General features: G+C 39.2%; 1 protein-coding gene across 11 annotated transcripts in view; it reads left to right on the plus strand.

Annotated features, from left to right (window-relative positions):
- Ryr2 (ryanodine receptor 2) overlaps nucleotides 1–27,919 on the plus strand; it is a 505,092-nt gene that overhangs the window by 191,075 nt on the left and 286,098 nt on the right. For all 11 annotated transcript variants that reach the window (XM_078023113.1, XM_078023103.1, XM_078023102.1 and 8 more), the window contains 5 exons: nucleotides 662–826; nucleotides 5,205–5,326; nucleotides 7,625–7,808; nucleotides 14,664–14,799; nucleotides 24,777–24,872. In XM_078023113.1, coding sequence (XP_077879239.1) covers nucleotides 662–826; nucleotides 5,205–5,326; nucleotides 7,625–7,808; nucleotides 14,664–14,799; nucleotides 24,777–24,872 — 703 coding nt within the window. The remainder of the gene's footprint in view (nucleotides 1–661; nucleotides 827–5,204; nucleotides 5,327–7,624; nucleotides 7,809–14,663; nucleotides 14,800–24,776; nucleotides 24,873–27,919) is intronic.

Genomic DNA, 27,919 nt, shown 5'->3' on the forward strand with positions numbered 1-27,919 from the left:
TTATGGTTGAGTAATATTTCATTTTGTATATGTACCACATTTTCTTTATCTATTCATCTGTTGAAGGGCCCCTAGGTTGGTTCCATAGCTTAGCTATTGTGTCAAAGGATTATTAAAGTGCTTATTTTATGCTAAAAATTGTATATGTTTTATCTCATTTGTTTTGTTCTGATCCTTAAGCAAGTTACTTTAATTCTATTTATAGAGAAGAAAACAGGTTTAAAAATTCTAGCTAACTTGTTAAGGTCCTAGAGGTAATAAGTGACAGAGATTGGACATAAAACTAAATTTTCCCAGCCCTTAACCTAAGCTGTTAGCCACCAATAATGTGTGTGTGGGTAAACCTAGGAAGAACATTAGCCTCAGTTGCTCATTTTAAATCTCTGCCTTGTCATTTGCTGTTAAGCAAAATAAAGTTTCATGTTATAGCCAAAATAATTTTCTACCAATGTGAACAATTTAAGAACATGTTCTTAATTTTTGTAGTTTCCCATTTTGATTTTTAATAGAGCTTGAACTGCAAGAATATTTGACTGCTATTTTTTCAGGGACTTCAGAGGGCTGGATTTTTTCAAGGAGCATTTATAATAAGGCAAAGTCCTGTGGATACAGAGCAGTATTCTCTAAATGTGTGCTGATCACTTCTTCTGTCTCTTCTCAGGAAAAGCTTGACGTGGGGGTGAGGAAAGAGGTTGATGGCATGGGAACATCTGAGATAAAATACGGTGACTCGGTATGCTACATACAACACGTGGACACGGGCCTGTGGCTTACCTACCAGTCGGTGGATGTGAAATCCGTGAGAATGGGGTCCATACAACGTAAGGTAGGACTGCATGAAAACAGTTATCATTGTACTGTGAACAGGAAACACAAACACAAGTCCAAAAGAGGCAGCGAGCCCTTTCAGCCACCTGCCAAAGTTCATTACTTTACATACTGAAGGTCACATCCCACCATATGCTTTAGTGTCACAGCCAAGTGAGGCTGTACATCAAGCTGCTTGCCAATGCACACAACCCCATCTGCACATTTTTAAAAATGGGAGCAAACAGTGGAGAAAGTGAAATAGTAATAAATTGTAAGTTTTTAGCCCATGTAACCCTAAAAAATCCCATCACAGTAGAGTCTGGTTTTCTTAGGTAAACTACTTTGTGTAAGTCACAATACTGATATAGAATTATATAACACAATATATATAACAGGGTTATATAATTCATGCATTTTAAATATTTAGTGAATAGATGCACTGAATTCTGGATTCTGGTGTGGTCTTCCTTTACTCTCTGTCCATGTTGCTACTGAGTATGTCACTGACCTTTCCTCCGTGGTACATGAGTCACTTTTTTGGGATGTCCCCATTTCCCTGTTCTTTAGCCAATATGTAGATGTGGTGCTCAGTTTTCCCAGACTATCCCTGACAGCAGCACTCCTTGCAGTCCCTCAAAAATCCAAGGCTTTTACATACCTGTCCCTTTACTGTTGAGAGTACTTGGATACTTGTGTCTGCCCAACTCCTGTCCATTCTCGAGGTTAACAATGAAGATCATTTAGAAGTTCTCCCTGTCTCACTGATCCACTGCACCCTCCTTTCTGTTCTCATTAATGTTTGTATATAACTTATTAAATTTTATATGCTCTCCTTTTGCCATTGCATTTACTAGGCCACGAGGTGTCCTCATCTGCGAGTCCCCAGCGGAGCTCGTGGTAGTAGACTGCTCATGTTTTTTTACTTGACCTGGAGCACATTGCGTAGAACCAAATAACAAGACATGTTACTTCTAGAAATGTGAAACCTTGGAATGAAAGAATTAAGTGAGGCAGGCGTTTTTATTTTCAGAAGATTTATGAATCACCATCTATACACACACAAACAGTGTAGGTCACTTGCTGTTGTTGTGTTCATACTGAAGGGAGGGAGTCTGAAGCTGCGTTTCTGGGTCTGGCTCGGTGCATCCTGGGGAACTTTCCCTCAGAGTTTGGGGTGTCGGTCCTCATTCAGTTCCCTTTCAGGACCATTACCATGAGATGATCACTTGTTTTTGAGTTCTTTGATCTAGCTTCATAAATAATGGACTTGTCTGTAGGGATTCAGCGTATGTGAAGCATTTCTTAGGTCCTACTGTTGAACCTGGTTGGTGTAGGACTTTTGGAAAATTTAAATACACACAAGGCAAAGAGTGTAACAAGCAGAGAAGTAGCACCTGCACGATCCATTGTTCACTATCAACAGTGCTCTCCTTGTTTCTGTGACACTTCCAGGATCCTGCCACTTCATAATAGCTTGTGACTGTTCCTCGTTTTCAGCTAGTAGGGGTGAACTTTCTGTACTCATCAAAGCTTAGCTATAGCATTTTAACAGATGGCTGCACTAGTGCTACCAGACACACACCTCCATGTGGAAGATTTCTGTTTCCCCGATGGTTGCCAGGAGAGTTGCCCAGCGTTCCCTCCCAAATTACCCCTGCCTCTTTGGCCAGCACAATCTTTTTACTCCTGTTTCGCAGAAGTCGCAGGTTTTGCATCCATAGAACAACTGACATTATTTTTATATTTAAGTAGTCTCTTGCTATTCTGATTTTACTTAGCTTTTAAAATTCAGCAATCATTGCTAACTTTTATCAATTAAAGGAGATAAAATTCACATTTTAGGGCTAGGGCTGTGGCTCAGTGGTAGCACACTTGCCTAGCATGTGTGAGGCACTGGGTTTGGTTCTCAGCACCACATATAAATAAATAAATAAAATGCCTATGAACAACTTAATAAAATATTTTTTTAAATCACATTTTAGTGTTCTTTAGCTCATTGATGAATAAGTCATAGACATCCAATTTTTGAAAAATTTCTACATAGAATAAGCTGTACTTGACTAGTGTTATTATTTTGAAATCCTAGATTTGTATATATTTATTTTATTCAGAATTGTTGAATATATATTCATAAGGAAAGTTAAATTATTTATGTATAATTACATTGGCATTTCATACTATTTTCATATGTTATGAAGTGTCATACTTCTTTGGTCTTTTTTCTTCTATTAAAAATGTAAAAATGGCTTCATTAAAACAGATGCTGAGGTGGGCACAGTGGTATATGCATGTAATTCTAGTGGCTCAGGTGGCTGAGGCAAGAAAATCACAAGTTTAAAGGTAGCTTCAGCAATTTATGGTCTCACTAAATTGCTTAGGATATCACTCTCAAAAAATAGAAAGGGCTGGGGGATGTGCCTCAGTGGTTAAGCGCCCTTGGGTTCAATCCCTTCTACCCAAAACACCTCCTCCTCCACACACACTCACACTCACACACACTCACACTCTCACACACTCACACACTCACACTCTCACACACTCACACTCTTACACTCTTGCACTCTCTCACATGATTCAGCTGTAATTGGCTAAACCTGTGTCTACATAGGTCTACCATCAGAAGTGTCTGTTCTTTGAAGGTTTATCAGAACTCACTTGTGAAACCATGGAGTCCTAAGATCTTTCAGAAATTGAACCAAATCATCTCTCTAATTTTTTCTACAGACACCTGTCTAATTTTGTACCTTAGTTGGAGAGAATCCTTTTGATGATTCTTTTTGTCTTCCTCCTTTTTGAGAAGTCGTCATGTTATGTTGCCCTGGTTGCTCTTAGCTCCCTGGCCCAAGTCATTCCCCTGCCTCAATCTCCTGGGTAGTTGGGACCACAGGTACCTGCGCCCCTGCCTGACTACATTGATTATTCTTCATTTGCCATGAATCTATCTTTTTCCTCTGGAATACCCTCTTGTCATCATCTTTTTTCCCCTGCTGTAGAATTGCACATAGTATTTTATTATTGTAATTAATTTCCCATCTTCTTTGGTTTTGTTTTCTATTTTATTTTTAGCTTGGTTAGTGAGAGGTTTGTTTATCTTCTCAAAGAATCAAATTTTGTGCTTATTCATCCTTTCTAGTGCTTTATTTCTAGATCATTAATTCCCCTTTTAATCTTCATTAATTCCACTTTTTCACTTTAATTTGGTTTTGTTTTTATTAAAGTCATAGAATGAGTAATGAGCTCTATTATTTTAGTAATTCCTTTTTAATGAAGGCATGGAAGGGTATAAACTTGTCGGTGTATTGTGTGTTTTGTGTGTGTCTGTGTTGTGTGCCGGGGATCAAATCCAACACCTGGTGCATACTAGGCAAATATCCTACCCCTGAGCTCATCCCTAGTTCTTTTTCCTTTTCATTTTGAGACACTCTCTCACTGAGTTGCTGAAGCAGGTCTCCAACTAGCTGTTTTCAGGCTCCTGGGTAGCTGGGATTACAGGTGTGCACCATTGAGCCTGGCCATAATCTTGCCTTTGACTGCAAGTCATCTTTATCTCATTGAGTTTGGTATTGGGAATTCCTCTTTACTTGCTTTTTAGTATATAATTTTAGTTGCAATCACTAATTTCAGTTCATGTGCTACTTGGCTGGAAGTGTCTCCTGAAATGGGGCACACTCTCAGGAGCACATGTGTGGTTCTGCTCACACACAGGCACAACTGAGCCGAGCTGTGGAGTCAGGAAGGTGGCAGGCACTACAAAGATGGGGCAGGAGGGAGCTCGGAGCATGGGGTGGGCCTTTAAATTGCTCTGGTGTTTTTCTTCCTGATTGGACATTGGTTACACATATGTGTTCACTCTGTAAAATTAACTGAGCTATTCTCTTAGAATTTTTGCACTTACCTCTCCTAATGTTATCTTTTCATAGAAAGTTCAAAACAGAGAGCCTAACAGAAAAGCTAATAAAAATACAGGGTTTTGAACTTCGAGGCTTGGGAAGCATTGCTCAGGGCTTGGTCATCCTCTTGGGAGCTGCTGTGTAGCCGGTGACGCTGCAGGAATGGGATGCAGTGTGTAATCTCCCCTTTGCCTCTTGTTCACAGTTTGCTGAGGCCAGAGATCATTTGTTGAATATAGATATGTGAAAATGCCCTGCTGTTTCATTAAGCTCAATATTTATTGACTCATTCTGTAAAACAGTAACTGAATGAATATATTGAAGGCTAGTGTGTACAAAGAGCTGTGTGTGTTATTTAATCTGAACATGACAGCATTGGGTTGCCTCCACCTATTTCTTAATTCTGTTTGCTGTTACTGCTCAGCAATTTTGGAGCACATCATCTTCATGCTGGCTTGGGAGGGGGATATCTGGAATAAGGGCATCACTTCTGCTTTCTTACAGGCTATTATGCACCACGAAGGCCACATGGACGATGGTTTAAACTTGTCCAGATCTCAGCACGAAGAATCACGAACAGCCCGAGTCATCCGGAGCACTGTCTTCCTTTTCAATAGATTCATAAGGTACTTTTGCTTTTGTTGTCGTGGTGATTTGATGTTTGTTTTCATCTTCTTTCTGGGTTTACAATATGCAATTCCAAAATGTAAATGTCAGCAGAACACAATACAAAATGCTCTAGACAATCCTATGTTTCTTTTTTCAATGAAGGATAAAGGACATGTTTTTAGAAGTTGTGCATGTAATTTGTAATTGAGAGCTACAGGTAGGGATTACTCTGCAACTTGTGTTTGTACTAGACTGACTTAATTCCCTTTGACAGAGGAAATAATGAAGCCTAGATGTTGGATGAGTTTCGAACTACATTAAAAAATAGTCCTTGTAATAACTGATTTCTTCACCTAATGATTGAAACAGTTCCATATCCACACACTCAATCAAATGTGGCCAAAGTGTTTTCAAAGTGTTTTCTGCTAACAGTATATCTATCAGTTTACCACGTGACCTGTACAGGACGGATATCATCTCTCTTTAAATTTGCATATTTGATGAGAGGAAAATTTTCTTAAAATATGCAGATTTTATATATACAGATAAAGCAATATAATGAAGGTGTTAGCAAGGTATACATTCTTACAAATTTGTACATGTATCTTGTTTTTCAAAATTTGCTCTTGTAAATTTTGGGAATGGATATATTTTATGTTAGTGATTATATTTCTCCTTTTGTTGATTCTGTTATTAATGTTTCTATGAGGCTATTTCTTATATAACTTGCAAATATTTCCTACATTGTATTACTTTGTGAAAGAATTTTAAAGTCTTTTCTCATCATAGCTAAATTAATCAACCATTTTTGACTTTCCATTGTAAGATCTTTCCTGCCCGGTATTATAATACTATTTTCTTAATCATTATCTTCTTCTTTTATAAATCATCCCACGTGTGTGTGTCGGGGGGAAGGCATTTGTATGACTGAAGAATGTGCATAGCATGCAGCCTCAGAGTATCCCTAGTGTTTATTTCATTTCTTTGCCTCATTTAAACTTTAAACTTCATCAGATGGAGTAAGGCTTAGAGACTTAAGAGATGGGGTAAGTGTCATGTTAATATTGTATCCCTTGTTTGTATTTTATTAATTGGATTATTCTATATGGTACTTCTTGTAATAAATAGAAAAATTATGAAAATGATGAAACTGGGAGTAGATAAATTCTATTGACAAAATTAATATGGGATTTCACTCAAAAACTTTAGAATAGTTGCAGTTTTATTATTTTTACTGATAAAGGAGAAGTTCAGTATTCCAAAATGATAACTTATTTTCATTTAAATGATACATTTTAAATGTTTTGAGCATTATAAAGTTCAAAGCTAATTCTTATTAATAAGCCTTTTATTTCTAATATATGTTTCGATGTCATTAGAAAAATTTAATCCCAAATATTTCTTTGCAGGAAAATATTGCCAGACAATTTTGTTGACGCAGAGAGCAAGACTTGGAGTATTTTTGCACATTGCATTTTGTTATGACTATTCAGTGATACTAATGAGTATCACTGAATCTACTAGAGCAGTGCTAGTCTCTGATTTTTTTTTTTCATGGTATCTGTTTTTTTTTGTGTGTGTGTGTGTGTGTGTGTGTGTGTGTTTTAAACAAACATTTTACCTTGGAATAATTTTGATTTAAAAGCATCGTGTTTTAACATGCTTTCCAGACACATTCAAAGCTGTGAGCTTTAAAACTGAGAATCTCAGTAAACTCAACAAATTATCACATTCCTATCCACTAGTGTTTTGCTTCAAAGGTGAGAAAATACACCTTAGTCTTCTTTCTTAATCTAATCTTCAGATTTGAAAGCATTTAAAGCATTTCTTTTAGATAATACAAAAGCACTTTAATATGTTATTTACCAGTTAATATGCAGAGTTTTTGAATTGACATCAATAGAATATATTTTTTTTGACTGCTAGGAATTAAACAGTATAGAAACTGGTGTCAGTGACCACAGTACTTGAAAGAATTCCTCTTCAAAAATAAACGAACAACAAGCAAATGTTAGGATTATGAATCTGGAAGATGTGGCCTCAAGCCTTAAAGTACATGGTACTTTAAAATGAAGTCTGTTGGTTTCTAAATATTTTGACCACTAGTTCTGTCGGCTTGATCCTGTGCCTTTAGGTGAGAGGCTTCAGGCGGGGTTGCTAATGGATGTGTTTATCCTGCTGCTGGAGGGCAGGAGACCTTTCCTTCCATATGCCTTTCACAGTGGTGGAGGGAGTGAGTAACTCTGTGAATTTATCTGTCAAAAGACAGTAACTTAAAATCCCGGGTCAGTGACAGATATTTGCTGTGATTTCAGGGGCCTGGATGCTCTCAGCAAGAAAGCGAAGGCTCCTGTGGTCGACCTACCCATCGAGTCCGTGAGCCTGAGTCTGCAGGACCTCATTGGCTACTTCCATCCGCCCGATGAGCACTTGGAGCACGAGGACAAGCAGAACAGGCTGCGTGCCCTGAAGAATCGGCAGAACCTCTTCCAGGAAGAGGTGAGTCTGCCCATTTCTTCTTCTTTGTTTTCTTGGAAAGACAACTTCTTGGTGGGGAAAATTCTCCTTGAATTCTGTATCTTTCCACTTTGAGGTGGAGGGCAGCAGGTATGCTAATGTACAGGGAAGCACGTCTGAGAGGTAATGGTCATACTTTTATTTCTCTGTCAGTGAGTGTTAATTTTACAGGATGAAACTTGCCACTCCCCTGGGAAGGGACATGTACCATTATCTAAGCCCTCAACTAGCCAGTTGTGATCACTGTGGTTTGCTTCATGTCGGTTACATAAATATAGAACCTTAATCAAAATAAAGGCATTGGAAAGCATCAAGGGCCTCTGCAGGGGCCTGGGGGCTTCTTGCAAGTGATGCATCAGAACCACAAGAGCTCTGTGTGCAGAGGGAACCTGCACTGAGACTGCCCCCAGGAGGAGGCGGAGTTCTGGGCTCCCTGTAGGAATAGGCACCCCAAACTTTTTTGTTTCGACAGGCATAAATTAAATTTCTATGTCTGATTTTACTTCACTGAACTTCCACTGCTAAAGAGTTGGTGAACCATACTTTATAAACAGAATAACAGGAACAAGTGAGTGATAGGGCCAATATCCTGATGTTGTGTCAAGCTGTACCTCACATTCCAGAGCTTCCAGGGAGGCTGTCAGGGTTGACAGGAACACCTGGAGGTCAGCAATGCTGGCGGTTGTTCTCCATGTTCCTGGATGAGGAACAGTCCTTTTTTCTATGACAAAAAAAAAAATGTTTGCAAAAGTATCTAAGAAAAAAGATTAGAGGACTTTGCTGAGTGCCCATAATCCCTAAAGCTGTTTTTGAGTTATAAAGCAGTTTTCTGACATTTGAAAGTGACATGAGGTTTTGAGATTTTTTTCCTACTACAGGTAAGAAAGAAATAATGTAACAGAGACCACTTTAGTATGAAGGAAAAAAAAAATGCCAACACAAACTAATGAGATCACCCCCACCTCTGAGGAGTGATATATTGGAGCATTTAACTTTATATGCCAAGTTATTGCACTGTTTATTCACCTTCTGAAAGAATTGAACCTAAATTTTAAATGTTGATTTAAATATTATTGACCTCAGCTTTAATTAGGTGATTTTTGTTTTCCTTCTTCAGTTTCTCATATAAGACAGTCTGCATAGGACCTAGAAATGTTTTTAGGTCTGTGGCACCTCTTAAACTCTCTGCATGAAATCAAGCTAATTTAATTAGTCATTTCTTTATAGCTTTTCTTTTCATGTGCTTCACCTCATTTTGAAAACCTTGATCTAGGAATAATAATAAAAGCATATTTTTAAATTTAGGTTGCTTCTTATGGAATTGTATAATGAAATTTTTATAGTCTGTTTTATCTTTTTTTATTGGTGCATTATAGTTTTACTTAATGGTGGGATTTGTTACATATTCACACATGCACATGATAAAATAATACAATTTGGCCAGTATTACTCCCCAGTATTCCCCTTTCCCTCCCCTCTTCCCTGTCCTGGTTTGTATCTTCTACTCTTCCAATCTCCCTTTGATATTAATGAGATCACCCCCATCTTTCTTTTCCTTTTTCCCCTTTCACTCATATGTGAGAGAAAACATACTAATCTTGGCTTTATGACTTTGACTTATTTCACTTAACATAATTTTCGAAAGTTTCATCCATTTTACTGCTAATGACGTACTTTAATTTTTCTTTATGGATAAATAAAACTACATTTTGTGTGTGTGTGTGTGTGTGTGTGTGTGTGTGTATGTATGTGTATGTGTATCACATTTTCTTAATCCATTCATCCATTAATGAACACCTAGGCTGGTTCCCTGATTTGGCTATTATGATTTGTGCTGCTATAAACATGGGTTTGCTATAGTGTGCTGACTTTGAATTTTTAGGGTAAATACCAAGTAGTGGTATAGCTGGGTCATAGGTGATTCTGTTCCTAGTCTTTTGATAAACCTCTATACTGATTTCCATGGTGTTATACTAATTTACAATCCGGCCAACAGTGTCAACATGTTTATTTTTCTTCACAACCTCTCCAGCATTTTATTATTTGTATTTTTGCAACTGCTGTTCTAACTAGAGTGAGATTAAGTATCAGTGTAGTTTTGATTTGCGTGTCCCAAATTGTGAATGATGCTGAACATTTTTTCATATATTTGTTGACCTTTTGTCTTTTTTTGAGAAAACTTAGTTCTTTTTTATGTTTACTAATTGTTTTATGTTTATTAATTTGTTTTTATAAGTTTTTTTAATTCTTAATATGTTCTAAGTATTAATCCCCTGTCTAAGGAACAGGTGGCAAAGATCTTTCAGTACGCTTTCTTTTCCTATTCTTAATTTGCATTTGCTTTGCAGAATCTTTAATTTGATGCCATCTAATTTATTAATGTATTTTCTGAGCTTTAGAGGCCCTGTTGAGAAAATCTTTGCCTCTTATTATATGTTGGAGTGTTGATGCTACATTTTCTTCCAGGACTTCCGCAATTTCTGGTTCAATTCTGAGGTCTTTGATCCATTTTGAGTTGACTTTATTGCAGAGTGAGAGAGAAGCATCTAGTCTCATTTTTCTACATGTGGATGACCAGCTTTCCCAGAAGCATTTGTTTTAAAGGCTATCTTTTCTCCAATGTGTCTTTCATTTCTAAGATTTCTGTTTGGTTCCTTTACTAGTATGAAATGACTTTCCTGATACTTTCTAATTAAGTTTCACTTGAATTCTGTTTTACTGGATATGAAAATGGCTAGTTCTGCTGGTGTTCAGACTCTCTTCACATGGTATTCCATCCTTTCACTTTCAGCCTGTGGCTGTCTTTGCCTGTAAGGGGTGTGTCTTGCAAATAGCATATAGTTATGTCTTGTTTTATAATCCATCCTACCAGCCTATATCTTTTATTGGAGAGTTGAGACCATTTACATCCAATATTATTACAGAGAGATGTTTATTAATTTTTGCCATTTTGATTTATTTCTTATGCTTAATTTTGTCCTGTTTCTCATTTCCTTAACTACTCTTCCAATGAGATTTGTTCATTTGTGAGCTCTAGAGTTAGTTTTTTATTCCTGCTATGTGGAATATTTCTGTAAGTATTTTCTGCAGTGCTGACTTAGTAGTCATGAATACTTTGTTTTTGCTTATCTTAGAAGGTCTTTATTTCTTTTTTGATTCTGAGGGATAGTTTTCTGGATATAGCAATCTTGTTTAACAGTTATTTTCTTTCAGGTCATGGGACACATCATTCTAAGCATTCCAGAATTTTAGAGTTTATGAGAAATCGGAAAGAATTCTAATTGACTTGCCTCTAAATGTCACCTGACTTTTTCACTTGAGGCTTCTAAAATTCTATTCTTTCTCTTTATTTTAGGCATTTTAATTATAATGCATTATGGAGAATTTTTTTATTGTTGTTTAATTTTGACTGTTTGGGGTTCTGTATTTGGATGTCCATCTCATTGTCAAGGTTTGAAATTTTTCTGTTATTATTTAACTAAAGAGGTTATCCATGCCATTCACTATATCTCATAACCCGCTTTAATTCTGATGATTCTCAAATTTGGTCTCTTAACGTTATTCCAGAGTTCTTGTATATTCCCTATCATGGTTACTTATTTTCCTTCCTGTAATACTGTCTAAATGTTTAAGGCTGGCACTTTGTCTTTGAGCTCTGAGATTCTGTCTTCAGCATGGTCTACTCTAACAAGGAGGTAAATGACCATTTTATTTGATTTATTGTTTCTTTCATTTCCAAGATTATTGTTTGTTTGTGTTTGTTTTACAATATGTGTAGCTCCTTATTGAATTTATCACTTTATTAACTTTCTAATTTTTTGGTTCTTATTTGTGTTCTTTTGAAGATCACTGATAATTTTTTATAACCATTCTTTTGAATTCTTCATGATATTTTATCCACTTCAATATCGTTGGTAGTCATTTGCTGGTGAATTATAAACTGAGAAGATAATGTGTTACTTTGTTTATTCATATTTTTTGAATTCCTGGGTTGAATTTTATGTATGTTTTAGAATTGATTTCTCTTTCCCTATTATGTGTGGGTCTTTTTAGGGGATGACCTTATCTTGTCAAAGTGTCTTTTCTTTGTTTTTGATGTAGAAATGAATGGCCATGAGTGGAAACTGAGGAGTCCCACCAACTCATCCTACTTGGAATTTAACCATTCATTTGAGGGTTTTGACTTTTCTATTATTTGTAATAAAGTGTTGTTGAAGTTTGAGTATAGTTAATTTGGGTGTAGATCAGGGTGCGCTGTCTCTTGGTTGAGTTTAGTTCAGTGGCAGAGTTTATTCCCTGTGAACTTGTAGTTTCCTTATAGATTCCCAGCACTTTACAGAAAAGGTAAAAACCAAAAAATAAAAATTGAAGCAAAACTATTATACAGCATTAAAATACCCCGTGTTTACTATGACATCTACAATACTAGTCACCCAAACACAGGCATGATGGGGTCAACACTTGCCAACAGCAAAAACAATACATAGTTGTGAACAAGAACTGGCATTATAGTAAGCAGAAGGTGTCAATGAAACCATCCAAATAGTTAATAACTACAACAGCATGAATGGTGGAGGCAGCAGTTATATGGACCAAATAGTTCTAAAAGATGGTGAAAATACAGTTCATTAAGAGAAAAGAAAATGTAATAGGAATGTAAAAAAAAAAACCCAAAAAACAACCTAGAATTTTCCAAAATTTGAACCAAGAGAATGCAGAAGAGATGTAGCAAGTGAAAATTATCAAGATAGAGGAGAAGTTGGGTGCAGTATAATCCCAGAGGCTTTGGAGGCTGAGACAGCAATGGTGAGATGCTAAGCAACTCAGGGAGACTCTGTCTCTAAATAAAATTCAAAATCTGGCGGGGGATGTGGCTTAGTAGTTGGGTGCCCCTGAGTTCAATCCTCAGTACCCAAAAAAGAAAAAAAAAAGATGGAGGAAAAAAAATAGCAAAAACAAAAATGGTAGTAAAGAGAACAAGGGGATTTAGCTGTTAGTGGGAGAAGGAAGAAGAGAAAGAATAAGAAACAAAACAAAGTGTTATAACTCTCAAATAATAAGGCAAGGAAAAGTAACTGCATTAAAAATGCTAAAGATGATAAAAAGAAGTAAGTGTGTGTGTATGTGTGCGCGCGTGTGTATATATGTGTGTGTGTGTGTGTATACGCTAAGAACTGATCAGCACAGCAGGAACACCAGGAAAAAAAGGAAGGAAAGAAGATGCTTAATAAAAAATGAATGAATTGTCTCTACTAGGATAGTTAGAACTGTCCAGGAAAAATGGATTATCAATGCCTATGCCTGAGGGGGGTTCTTTCCATTTCTCCATGGGCTCTGTACCCCTTAGAATTACCCCTTCCTTCTCTTGCATTGCTTGTGGAGCTGCCAGCTAGAGTGGCATAGGACTGAGGCTGGTGGAGATGCTCTCAGCCTCCCTTCTCACCAGTGTAGGTAGGGTGGAAAGGGAGGTCTGTCCTTTGGAGTTCTGTCTGCACAGACCATCTCCCTGCACTCCTGGGTGGGCCTGCTGCAGAGTTCTCTGAAGGGAGTTCCGTGAGTGGGCTTAGGTCTAATCAGGCCTCAGGATCTTGCTGGGTGGTGTCTGCCGGGGAAGACTGGGCCAGCATACCCTGGCAGTTGCTGACCCTTGCTGGAGTCTGGATCTCAGGATCCTCCCAGGGATTCTTCGGGGGCGGGGGGATCCAGAAGTTGGAGCAGGGGAGCCAATCCTCCATCCCCTCTGCTGCCCACCAACACAGCCTTCCCAGCTTATTCCCAGAGTGTGTCTACACCTGCTTCAGATTCCTGACCCACCTCTGCTGGTCACATGAACCACAAGACTAGAAGGAGAAGCCAAGTTGGACTCCCCTCTGCATTTCTGACTTGAATCCCCCTGGGTACAGTCTTCTCTGTGCATATTTTAATAATGTTCTGCTAGGTACACCCTGGGCCCCATGGCAGGAGCCTGCTGGGATTTTGAGGCAGTATTGGCTGTGACCTCCTGATTCTGCAGCAGCAGCTGGATGAGATGGCCTCTGGATGGCTCCACCTCAACTCTCCTTGGCAAGAGCACTTGTCAAACATAAGTTCAGGGTGCAGCCTCTGGATCATTTAGGTTCAGGCCGCCTCTCTCATATACAGGTTTCTCTCTCAATTGTGTTTCTTTCCCTCCCCTCTCTGGTGGATCAGCACTGCTCCTGCTGCTGCTACAGCCAGCCTGGCTCCTATATACCCTCTCTTGTTCTTTGGTCAGTGAACCCAAATTTCCGAGTCTCTCAAACACTCTCTGTGCTGCTACAATTTCAGGGAATTCCCCTTTCACCCATATCACTGGGAAGCAGCAGCCCTGATGCTTGAACCCCAAGCCACCAAGGGAGTGGAAAAGCAGCTGCCCGCCATCTCCAGTCTCCTTCATAATGATTAACCTCTTCATGATTTCTTAAAAATCTTTGCATGAGCTTTCTTTAACTTTAATTCAGTAGTTATAGTAATGCCTAAGAACAAGGATCTGCTCTGATGCTTACTTAACAATACCCTACCCATTTATGAAGGAGTCATTTAGTCTAGCATTAAGCTGTGCAAATGCAATTGAGAAGTATTTTTATGCTATTCTTCCATTCCTATTTGAAAATGGCACTTGGGATTTAAAATCACTTGAATCATTTGAAGAACATTTCATTTCCTGTGCAAATGTGTTTCTTCCTGTCCTTTAAATAAGATATCTCAATTTTCTTCATGATTAACAAATACACTTTGAGCCAGACTTCTTTCTTAAGTTGGTTTAGCTTTTTCTGTCTGTACACAGATGGTTTCTGATGGGGATTCTTTATCCTCCAGGGAATGATCAGCCTTGTTCTGGAGTGCATCGACCGACTGCACGTCTATAGCAGTGCCGCACACTTTGCCGACGTCGCTGGGCGAGAAGCTGGGGAATCCTGGAAATCCATCCTGAACTCTCTATATGAGTTGCTGGGTAAGGACCTTGGAGTTCTTAGGGCAACTGAGTTAGTCTGTTTAACAAGGTCACAAATAGTTAAAGCAGTTTTATAACATGTTGCTGATCAGGACTAAGTATTTACCAGTAACTGATAATGTTAACTATCTAAATCTGAGTGGGCAGAATAGCTGGAGTAACAGATTGGCTTGGGCAAAGGCAGAGGCTGTCCATCCTCTGGTTTGTGGAGGTGAGGGGTCTCCATGTGGATATGGATTTAAAAATTCACTTTTATTTTAGAGTTAGTGTCACAAGCCTCCCTCTTCTTGCAGCTCCTTTATGTCAGGGATCTGCTCTAATCTCCTTCCCTTGATGATCTGCTTTTCTCAGTTTCTAAGTGTGTTCAGCCTACGTCAAGTGCTGCTGGGGGTGGTTTCTGCCATGTTCTTGTTGGACCATTGGATACACAGGCCTTTGTTATTATGGGCCTGAACTATTGCAGTTGCTTCTGTTTATCTCTTACGAGGAACTGAGAGGGGCCTTAGATTTTATCCTGTTTGCAAGTGAGTATGTGGCTGTCTTGGTAGAGGGCATTTGTTTTAGTCAGCTTTTTTGCTGCTATAACTGAATGACCCAACCAGCACAATTACAGAGGAGGATAGGTTTATTTGAGGGCTCACAGTTTCTGAGGTCTTAGTCCATTGAAGGCGGGTTCCATTCCTCAAGGCTGAATATCATGGCAGGAGAGTGTGGTAGAGGGAAGCAGCTCACATTGTGACCAGAAAGCAGAGAAAGACTCTACTAGCCAGATACAAATATATACCCAAAGCCACATCCCAGTTCCCACCTCCTTCAGCCACATCGTACCACTTTAGTTACCACTCAGTTAATCCCTATCAGAAGATTAAATCACTGGTTGGGTTAAGACTCTTACAACCCCATCGTTTCTCCTTTGAATCTTCTTGCATTGACTCACAAGTGAGCTTTTATGGGACATCTCACATCCAAACCATAACAGCATTCATCTATACCTACCACATATCTCAATTAGTTGTATGGTCCTGGTTTCAAAGGCAAGAACAGCCCTTTCTAGATTTTGCAACTCTGTCATCTAACTTAGCATCTGGCATGGAGTGGATATTCAGCAAATGAGCATTGATGAAATCAATGGGTTCTGGTGGAATAGGAAGGTGTGCTGGATCATGGAACAGAATAAGGCATTTTTAGTATGAAGAAAGTAGAGCACTCAAAATATTTGAAAATTCTTTGTAATGTAACTGAACTTCAATAAACATCATAGAGTCACAATACAATTTAGCAAATAAAACTCTTGTGCTTATTCGACATAAGAGGTAACATTTGGTTGGATTTGTGCGAGCAAAATCAAGGACACTGAAGGTTTACAGCCATCTGGATTCATTATTTTACCCACAGAATCATTAGGATAAGGATTTTGTGGTGTCAAAATACTAAAAGTGTGTTTTTCTCTTAAGTGCAGAAGTTATAGCACTGAATTTCTGAATGAGGGACAGGCTGGAGTGGGTATTTTTGTTTTTGTTTTGTTTTTTTATCAGCACAGTGTAACTTAACCTCTTGTGATACCAGATGAATTCCTCAAAGGAGGTGCTTTATGAAGAGGTGTGTCACTTGTGTGTCTAAGGGTAGAGTGGGTCATGTGCAGAGAGAAGGTTGTGGGTAAACTGAGGTAATACACATCTTATATTTTCCTCTCAACTAGTCCCTGCAGTCTCTGTTGGCCCCTCAGCAGGTCATGTGTCTATGAACCATGAACTTGAGCAGAAGGAATTATGATGATTTTCATGTGGTCATAGAAAAGTCCATTCTGGCAAACCCCACACTTCAGTTTCAAACCTCCACAGCGTTCCCTGGGAGTAAGTGTGATCATCGTAGAGTCTGTTGAAGTAGCATTAATGTACTCCAAGTGCTGGGGCTGGGACATGAGCACAGCTCCTCACTGTGACTAGTTTTGTGATTTGCTTTCATGGGACCATGGCTAGAGAGGTGATTTTAAAATGGCTAAGTCAAATAGAAAGAGAAGGAGAAGTTGCAGGCGGGATGGTGTGTCTTGGGATGTGTTCAGTCCTGAGTAGCTGAGTCTCCAAACCCTAACTGCCTTAAGCAACAGAGGGGCCTTATGGGCTCATATAACTGGCACTCATCCCTCCACCATGTCTCCACTCTGCCTTCTGAGGTGGTCAGCCTCCTGTAGTGCTGGCTCCCACTTATTGCCTCTGCAGGGTGCTGTCAGTTCCTGATGCCCTAGGTGTCCTCTGATAGGCAGGGAGAAGTAGAAGAAGCCTGCTCCTAGTAGCTAGCTGTCTTTTCAGAGAGAACATGTCAGTTCCCAAACCTTTGATAAACCACAGCTCTCACTTCATTAGCCAGTCATTCTGGCAGGGGAGGGAGTTTTCCCATTACTGGGTTTGACTGGCCAGGGACCCATTCCTGAAAGGGCACTCAAGCCCCCAGCTGCCTAGCTCTGCCAATGACGTGACCTTGGGCATGGTGACAGATTTGTGTTCCATTTTCTGATCTTAAAAGTGGAGGAAGTAAAGGTACCTTTTTTTTTTTTTTTTTTTTAGGGTTGTTGTGTTGATTACATGACTTCATGATGTTAGGCACTTGGAAACATGCTGGGCAGGTAGCCAGTGACACCTGTATTTATAATGAAAAATGTAAAATGGCGATATTGAGTTCCCTTGTCATTGGGTGGCTTAAATTTGGTAAAGGTGGCAAATGCTTGGCAGATCACATTACTTTGCTCTTCTAACCATTATGCCAATTTCTTTGGATACTTGTGTCACTATTGTTTCCCTGTTGACACAGTAACATTTTCTTCTCCAAAATCTACTTTCATTTCTCTTGTTATTGCCTTTCAAGTAGGTTTTTTTAAAAAACCACTTAGAATTAGTGGATACAATAAGGAAAGTTCTGGATTAGCTTGTACACATAGGATCATGATTGTGGTTGGTCTGTGAGAGGAAGTATAGCGTTCTATATAGTTATCTCCAGCCTGAAACTTTTATACTCTCTAATCCCACATGTTCTCTGAAGATACCATTTCCATCTCACACACATGACCTGATACTCTAAATACAGTCAGCTCACCACAACTATGGGATCTGCCTCTGTGGATTCAATTGGACATGGACTAAAACTATTCAGAAGCTTGGCATCTATACTGTACCCTAAATGATACATCAGAACAACTATTAATATGGTATTCTGATTGTGTTAGGCATTATAAGTAACTCAGCCATGATTTAAATTCTGCAGGAAGGCATTTATAGATCATGTAAAAAAGCAAAGCCATTTTTACACAAAGGGCTTTAGGATTTGAGGGTTTTTGTTCCGGTGGTTTTGTTCCCATTGGATATGTAGGTCAGACTGTATTTGAGACTTGAGTGATTTTGATCTAGATCCTGTAAGATTTCTGGATGCTGTCTCTGCCTCCTCCCCGTCAATCTTCATTTCAGACTGCAGGGAGGCTCATGCTCTTCCTACCGAAAGTCCACAACTGCTGACGCTGCCTGCCTGCCTCTAAGCCTGGCCTCTAGAGCACCCTGCCCTGTTCCCAGCCTCATCTTGTCCTTCCTCCCTTGCCCACTGTCTAGTTTCTTTGCCAGGGGTCCTCCCAGTTCTTTCTTCCAATTCAGAATCACACCTCCAGCATGTCTGGTGTTACTCTGTATCAAAGAAATTTGAATATTTATTAAATATATGTGTCTATTCCCTTAATTGTTTACATCTCATTTAATTAAGAAAGATTTGATGGTGCTGTTACTTCATATTGACATAGTTAGAATTCCCAGAAATTTTCCTTAAAGGAAGATAATGGTATAATAACCATGTATATCACATGTCACTGAGAACACAGTGATTTCAGGCACATGGATATTTTTTACTTTTAAACTATTTTTTATATGGGACAAGAAATCAATTCTAGGTATACTTACCCCAAATGAAAATGCCCTAGTATGCAAATTCATTTGACCTTTACATTTGCACTTTGCTACTCTCAGGAGTTTCTGTTCATTGCCCACTCCACACCTGTTTCTTCTAGGTAATTCTGGGTGTTTGTTTATTTAAATTCTTCAGAAAATTTCCTTTTCCCTTCTGCCTGATTTCTCAAGCATCTTAATTCCTTGTGTGGTGTCCTGGTGGGACGTCTTTTTATAACAGAGGCCAACAAGCGGGGGGCGGCACATGGACTTGGCATCTGATAAATCTCTTGGTGTTGATAGAATGTCTTGTTCTATTTGGGTTTCTATAAAAAAAGACCATAAAATAGGTGCCTTATAATCACAGATGTTTGATTCTCATTATCCTGGAAGCTGGGAAATCCAAGCTCAAGGCTCCAGCATATTCTGTGGTGGAAGGGGAGAGGATGTCTCTAGGGTCTCTTTTTACAAGGGCATTTAGTTGCATTTCTGCAGTCTCTGTTCTTAAGACCTAAATCTCCTCTCACAGCCCCCACCTCCTAAGGCCATCACCTGGGGGGTAGGATTTCAGCATATGAATCTTGGGCTGGGGGACCTAGACTTTCAGATTATAATAGAACCTTCATCCATTTCTCAAAGATGAATTGATTCTTCGCCATGGGAGGGGCCCTGACCTAGGCATTGAGGGACAGTGGTAGCTAGGGTAGGGTGCCTGTTCTTCTGGAGCTCATAGTGGCATGAGAGGGACTGGTAGCAAAGATAACACAGCCAGCCACAGTGCCCATAGCAGAGCTGAGGCAGCCCCACGGTCCTTTCTCACCAGTTGTTGCCATTACACCAGACGTGCCACCCAGAGTAGAGTAGTGAGTTTATCAGAAGAGATGGAAGAGGGCACTCTCTCAAGGGAGAGAGTAGGTCTTCTTAGAAAGGAGGTGTGTCCCTCCCTGCCCTGCAGTTCTATTATAGGTCTCATGGAAGTTTCCAGAATCTTTCCCAGGCCCACCTCTAGACTTTTGACTGACAGCAGGATGACATCAGATTTCCAAGTCCCCACTGCACATAGCAAGGGTTCAGGGCAGGTCTAGGTCACCTTGGCCCTTGCTGACTGGTTCTTACAGATGGAAGTTTCCAGAATCTTTCCCAGGCCCACCTCTAGACTTTTGACTGACAGGATGACATCAGATTTCCAAGTCCCCACTGCACATAGCAAGGGTTCAGGGCAGGTCTAGGTCTAGGTCACCTTGGCCCTTGCTGACTGGTTCTTACAGATTTTATAATTAAGTGAAATTTACCTCATCTCCCTGAGTTCTAGGATCTGGTCTGTGAAAAAAATTTTCCCCCAGATAACTTGTGGTCTTCCCGTATGCATTTTGGGCTTGCATTTCTCCTGCAGATAATCGGTCTCTTACTGAAGAATATAACACATCCTTTTGACTTAAGCCAGGTAGGGTTAAAGGTAAATTGCTTGGTAAAAGAAAGCATGTGGGGGTCAGCACAGTAATCCATTTTATAGAATTACTCCCTTAATCTCATGGTCCCATTACTCACGACTAACTGTTGCCTGTCAGTTGCTGACTGGACTGCCTGTCTATCTGAATAACAATGGGAATAAGTAAGTAGCCAAAGATTGATGAAATTGACTATATGGCATCTACAACTTTTAAGATTATATCATCATAGAATCAAAATAGATGAAAATTTGCAAAAATATGCAAGCTATACAAAAGACAAAGTCTGTTTTTAAAATACATTGTTTTTATAAATCTGTAAGAAAAGGTAATATTACCTGATAGAAAAATAGGTAACAGTTAGAGACCTTCAGTCCAAGAATAATAAATAATAAAAGACTTTCAATATGGCAAATAAAGAAATGCAAACTGGAATAATAAATAAGAACATTTTACTTAGTAGGTTGACACAGATAACAATTTTGAAATACCCATCATGGGGAAAAGTGTCTAGTAATGTGTTCTTTCTTGAAGTGTAAATTGATGTAATTCAAAAAGCCAGACAAACTTTGCTCAGACAAAATATATAAAATTTTAGGTATCTTTTTATTTTGGGGAATTTTACTTTAAGAAATGTGTCCTACAGACATATTTGTACAAATGTGAAGAGGACATCCACTGTAAAATTGTTTGCACATAAGATAAAATCAAAAGCAAACTTTCTAATACCAGGGTTATGTAAGTTCCAGTTCACTTACATAGGGCAGTACTGTGTTATTGAAAATTGAGATGAAGCTGTCATTTGGAAAATTGTATGAAACAATAAGTAGCTGCTCCTTTTAGTGTGACAACCTATGGCTTGATGTTAAGTGGAGAATAAAATGCAAAGGTTTGCTATGTATGGATTAAGATTCTCATAGCAAGAAAGTGAAAATATGCAGAGAGCCGGACACATGCCTGTAATCCCAGCAGCTCGGGAGGCTCATGCAGGAGGATTGCAAGTTCAAAGCCAGCCTCAGCAACTTAGGCTCTGAGCAAGATACTGTCTCAAAATAAAAATTTAAAAAGGCTAGGGATATGGCTTAGTTTTTAAGTGCCATTGGGTTTAATCCTCATTCCAAATACATATGCATACACGCACACACAGAGAAAGGCACCTCCTGTTTATACACTGAACATTTCTGAAAGTGCACTTTTCTTCTTGGAAGAAGAAATTTGATTTTATACTTTAATTTCTTCTTGGAAGAAGGAATTTGATTTTCTACTTTAATTTCCTGTGTATTCTGTAATTTATCTGTTGAAATGCATTACTTTTGTTAAAAAAACAGTTAACATATCTGACAAATGCTAGAAAAATGATGGTAAAAGAAAAGCTGTACATTAATTCCAGTTAAGTTAAAAAAACAGAACATTTTTCTATCAGTGTAAATAGACTTTCTCTCTCCCACCCCCACCCTCCCCACATGATAGTTTTAATGCAACAGGTGTTTTAGGTAGGTAGAATTGTGAGAGACGATTTTTTAAACTGTGTGTTTTTTTTTTTTAAATTTCTCTTGATTTCTGATTTTATTATAGTGATTATTGACTTTATAACCAGAAAAATGAACAAATAAAACTGTTGAATCTTGATGTGCAGAAGACTTCAGGACCATCTACCTGCTGCCACTTCTGTTAAATTCATTGTCATTGCTTGACACATAGCCATATCAAGGATGCATGTTTCTACCTCAGTCTGGCTGGGAGAGTCTCAGATCTGCACAATAATTGGAAATTCTATAATCTGTTTGCAATTTATTGCCCTTTACTCAGCTACAAAAGGTGTGGTTCAAATATCAACAGGGTTATGTAATTCATGAAGCTCCCCCAGCCCCATTCCTCCAAATAGGTAGATGGTAGATTTGCTTCTAGGTTTGTGTGTGAAATAAGTCAGAACCTTCTTTTGCTTTTCTTTTTTTCTTCAGTGTGTGTGTTTAGCCTGGAAAGAGGAGGGGGATGTGGGAACTATGATCTATAATAATTTGGAATTTGACATGGATAGATTTAATGTGTGTTTTAGGTGGAGAATGAAAAAAAGTAGATGTATGAGCTGCCACCTGGGAGACCTCAGATGCTGTGGACACAGATACTCATAGTTTGAAAGTGTTCTGAGGTCCTCTTTCATACATCTTTCCTGACGTCCACAAAATTAATCTGTGGGATGATGGAAGGCAGGCATGATTTTCTAAAGATGTCTAGAAATGACTCTGGTGAACTCTCTGTGAATACTCATTTCTCACAATTCAAAGTATGCAACAAACAGGATGGATGGCTGCTTTTGTAATATGGCAGAGGTGACCGTTTCTGCAATGCTTAATTAGCTTTTACACTACTTGTGACCAAAATACTTGACAAGATCAACTTTAACGGGGAACACTTATTTCGGGCTCACAGTTTCAGATATCTTAGTCCATAGATGACTGGCACCTTTGCTCTGGGCCCAAGATAAGGAATGTTGAGGAAGGGGCCTATGGATGCCTCGTGTAGTTTATTGAATAGGCATAACCCTGGCTGCCATGCTGGCAGCACAGCACATTGCAGAGGGTTGCGAATTATGGTGCTCCCATGATTGACTGGGATCCGCTGCTCTCTCCCATTGCTCGGTATCCCTGTCCCTAGAGAGCATGGTATTCCCTCTCTGTAGCCCAGGAAGTGATTAAAACTCAAAATTTAAAGGTTAGTTTCTACTGAACGTGTATTACTTCTGCACCATTGTGCAGTTAAAAAACTGTAAGCTGAACCATTTTAAGTTGGGGACCATCCATAATAAAAAGTACTTTTTTGCAATAATAATTTTTGATTAACTACCAATATTGCTTGCATTTCACATTCTGACTCAATGAAAGTTTAGGGATTTAGTTAGTTATTCAACATTAATGAAATTATTTCAGCAAGCTAGCATTTTTTAAAAAGTTTCCTTCAAAATGTTTTTATTATATTTAACATGTAACTTAGTTATTTAACAACTCTACATTCTTATTTCATAGAAGACTGTGCCAGCACTCATGCTGAGAAATAACATATCTTCTAAGTTTCATGCCCTGTGCAAAGGTACAATAAGAGTATCAGATGGAAAGGGATTTATATTCAGGTTCAAATTTGTTGTGCCAGCCACAGGGCCTGATGCATTTGCATCAATATTTCTGAAGTAAAGGAAGAATGATGCCAGGAGGAGGAAGGGTCTTAACTTTGTGTTTGAGGCCAACTAGGCAGAGATCAAAGAGCAGTTTAAGGCATGGCAGGCTCCTTCCTCATTTAGAAGAGAGCCTGTGTGTAATAACATTTTGATGCACTTTTTAAAGTTGTTGTACTTTGGAGATGAGCAGAGCACTCTGACACATCTGATGGTGATTGCCATGCTACTCTGAATGTGGATGCCATTGTTTTCTCTCTGTTTTGGAAAAAGAGTAGCTTTATTGTATTATTTGATTTTAAAGTTAATATATCTTGCTGGGCACAGTGATGAAATTAATATATCTTGAGGGACACAGTGGTGCATGCCTATAATTCCAGTGACTCAGGAGGTTGAAAAAGGAGGATTGCAAATTTGAAGCCAGACTCAGTAACTTACCAAGACCCTGTCTCACAAACAAAAAATATAAAGGACTAGAGATGTAGCCCAGTGGTAAAGCACCCTTGGGTTCAATCCACAGCACCCTTTCCCTGTTAATACATCTTTCTTATAAAAAGATAATGAAATAAGATGGAGGTATTCTTAAAATTACTGGCCTCTCTTTAAATATTCTAAATAAATCTCACCAACCCTTAGTAAGCACCAGGACAGAATTTATTTTTTTTTTAAAAAAAATACTGGGCTTGCTTTGAAATAATTTAATCCATTGAATTTTTACTTTAAATTTTTTAATTAAGTAAAAACAACTAGATTGAAAGAGACAAAAGTCATGTAGGAATTTCATATACGGAGTATTCTTTGGTGAAAGGATTGTAAAAAAGGTGAGATACAGTTAGAATAGGTGACCTCAGGTAATCTGAGTCTTTAGAATGCCATGTGACTCTCCAGGTGGGAAGGAGAGCTGTAGGAAAAGACACATGGTTTCCAAACTTAACTAGCCATAGCCGTCCCATTGTTTCTCCATTGACATTCAGTTACACCCCTCTGTATACCTGCTGTTATGTCTCCTGGTGTTTTGTGCTGCATGTTCAGGAGAACTACACTACTCTAATGTCTTTATCACATGGGAGAGAAGACTGAGCTCTAGGGAGATGAAATATTTGACTCTCATGGCTAATTGAGAGCAGCAGGTATCAGAACCCAAGAGAGCGGACTGCTGGGCTGCTGATTTTCCATCCCCTTCATTGCTACCTCCTAGTGTGGGAGTCTACTCTCTGGAATTTCTTCCTTCCAATGAGCAGAGATTGTTTCAGTCCCATTAATAAATACCAAGTAATTTTTAATGTCAGTTTTCTCTCTGTGTGTTTGCATTTGCATATGATTTAGGTGATACATGAAGATATTTAGTTCTTCATCCAACATTTGAGCACTTTCATTAGCTTACCTTGATTTTTGAACTGGAAAATTGTATCAATGTGAAATCATCTTCTTTTGCAGCGGCTCTAATTAGAGGAAATCGTAAAAACTGTGCTCAGTTTTCTGGCTCCCTCGACTGGCTGATCAGCAGATTGGAAAGACTAGAAGCTTCCTCAGGTATGTTTTCTGGTTCTCTCCTTGGTGAGAGATATTTTTCCTGTTTACTCTTGTTTTATGCCCTTTCAAGACATAAAAACAAACTCTGCTCAATGTGTTTCTTTTTAATTGGTTGAAACTCTAATTTGTTTATTGGGTCATTAGTATTGTCCTTGGTTATTTCTGAATATCAGTCTAACAGTATCCTGTCCGTTTCCATTTTTAAAAGAGGTCTAGTTATAAAGTCCTGAGAGCCACTGAAGAGCTGGAATTCTCATTTTTCTCCATGACTCCTAATGGACTGTATAAGCAGAAAAATGGGCTGGGTATTCTCTGTTTCCCCTTTATGTTTAAAAGATTATTTGGATGGTTTTGGGAAGAGATTATTTTCTCAAATCACAGAGCACAACATTTCATTTAAGAGAACTTTGGTAAGCACGGATGAACAGTCTGTCTAATGGGAAAGTAATTACCGCCAACCTGATCCAGGCATCTCTAACTTGTTAGTTTTATTCTGGTGTGGTGGGGACTTCTCCGTGACGGCCAGGTGGCAAGGAGGGGAACTGGAAGAGGGAAGGGGCAGCACACTCGCTAGGTTCTCTAGCACTGGGAGGTTGGGTGTCAAAACTTGAGCTAAGGAGATATATGGGAAGAAAATGGTTAGTCCCAAGGGATCAGGGTCACCTAGACGTCTGCCCACTAGCACTGATGTTCTTTTCCATATTTTACTTGATTTCATCTCACTTTCTCTCCCCTATTATTTACATCCTGTCCGTACAATTGAAGACAGGCAACATTGATAATTAAGAGTTGCCTCCAGCTTTAAATGGCAGACCCCTTGCCGCTATTACTGCAGAGCAGCAATACCTTCTCAGCATTCATGTTCCCCTGGGCAATTTCTAGAGTCCTTGAATTTACTTTTAGTTATTTTCTCACTGTGTGGTGGATCCTGGCTCCTGTCCTTCCTGTCTCTCATGGAGAGAAAGAAGCAGATGCATGAGGAAGGAAGCCGGGCATATGAGCCAGGTGGGAGGAGGGAGGCTTCTGCCTCAGCCTGGGAGATCGCAGTGGGCATGGGAGCAGTAGGTGCCCCGGAGCCTCTCCAGGGATGGCCCAGCCCTGCCGGTGGGACCAGTGGCTTAGCACACAAAGCTTTGGTTTTCCTGGCTGTGCAAAACATTTTTCCTAAAGATTTTCTAACTCAGTTTTCTGTGGATGTCTGGGACGATGGGCTGTCAGTCTTAGAAAGCCAGAGCACAGACGAGCCTCTGAAGCTGAAGGGCATTACGCTTATGACTCCTTCCAAGCACATTTTCCTTTGTCATTTTTAGTTTTAGAAGCTGAAAAGCACAGTTGTTAAAATCTGAATGTCACTTATGTCTGGGTGTGCTTGGCTGTCCTGTTCTGGCCTCTGATTCACAAAGAAAGCCTTCCTGGGAGAGAGGCTGCTACTTCCTCAGCTCTGCCTGGAACAAAGTCACATAAAAGCTGCACACAGAGGACAGGGGAACTGCAGAATGGAAGGAATGGTGGCACCAGTGTTCTGTCAACTTGGTGGCCCCTTCTGGTTTAAGCCAGAGAGCTAGATGTTCCCTCACCTGCAGCTAAGCACCATGTTTGCAGAATTCCTCTTAGGATCTATTGTGTCTTCTACCAGCAATGTTGTAAGAATCTCACTGAAATCATTGAGGTGCAGATCTCTTAATTAACCAGGATATGCCAGGTGCTGTTTTATGTGCTTTACAAACACTAACCATTAATTCTCATGATGGCTCTGGTGTAGTTGCTGTTATTATCCCCAGATCTTGGATGAGGAAATTATACAGATGAGACTTAGGGAAATTTAATAACTTAACCAACACAGCCACCTCCTGGGTGCTGACTGTCTGGTGCCACTTTCCTTAATCTTATTTTATTTATTTATTTATTTATTTATTTATTTATTATTTTTTTTTGTTGGTTGTTCAAAACATTACATAATAGTTCTTGATATCATATTTCACACTTTGATTCAAGTGGGTTATGAACTCCCATTTTTACCCCATATACAGATTGCAGAATCACATCAGTTACACTTCCATTGATTTACATATTGACATACTCAAGTCTGTTGTATTCTGCTGCCTTTCCTATCCTCTACTATCCCCCCTCCCCTCCCCTCCCCTCCCCTCCCCTCCCCTCCCCTCACCTCCCCTCTTCTCTCTCTACCCCTTCTACTGTAATTCATTCCTCCCCCTTGTATTATTTTTCCCTTTCCCCTCTCTTCCTCTTGTATGTAATTTTGTATAACCCTGAGGGTCTCCTTCCATTTCCATGCAATTTCCCTTCTCTCTCCCTTTCCCTCCCACCTCTCATCCCTGTTTAATGTTAATCTTCTTCTCATGCTCTTCTTCCCTACTCTGTTCTTAGTTACTCTCCTTATATCAAAGAAGACATTTGGCATTTGTTTTTTAGGGCTTGGCTAGCTTCACTTAGCATAATGTGCTCTAATGCCATCCATTTCCCTCCAAATTCTATGATTTTGTCATTTTTTAATGCAGAGTAATACTCCATTGAGTATAAATGCCACATTTTTTTTATCCATTCGTCTATTGAAGGGCATCTAGGTTGCTTCCACAGTCTTGCTATTGTGAATTGTGCTGCTATGAACGTCGATGTAGCAGTGTCCCTGTAGCATGCTCTTTTTAGGTCTTTAGGGAATAGACTGAGAAGGGGAATAGCTGGGTCAAATGGTGGTTCCATTCCCAGCTTTCCAAGAAATCTCCATACTGCTTTCCAAATTGGCTGCACCAATTTGCAGTCCCACCAACAATGTGCAAGTGTACCCTTTTCCCCACATCCTCGCCAGCACTTGTTGTTGTTTGACTTCATAATGGCTGCCAATCTTACTGGAGTGAGATGGTATCTTAGGGTGGTTTTGATTTGCATTTCTCTGACTGCTAGAGATGGTGAGCATTTTTTCATGTACTTGTTGATTGATTGTATGTCTTCCTCTGAGAAGTGTCTGTTCAGGTCCTTGGCCCATATGTTGATTGGGTTATTTGTTATCTTATTGTCTAATTTTTTGA

Source organism: Ictidomys tridecemlineatus, chromosome 10 (genome assembly GCF_052094955.1).
Source record: "Ictidomys tridecemlineatus isolate mIctTri1 chromosome 10, mIctTri1.hap1, whole genome shotgun sequence".
Taxonomy (NCBI): domain Eukaryota; kingdom Metazoa; phylum Chordata; class Mammalia; order Rodentia; family Sciuridae; genus Ictidomys; species Ictidomys tridecemlineatus.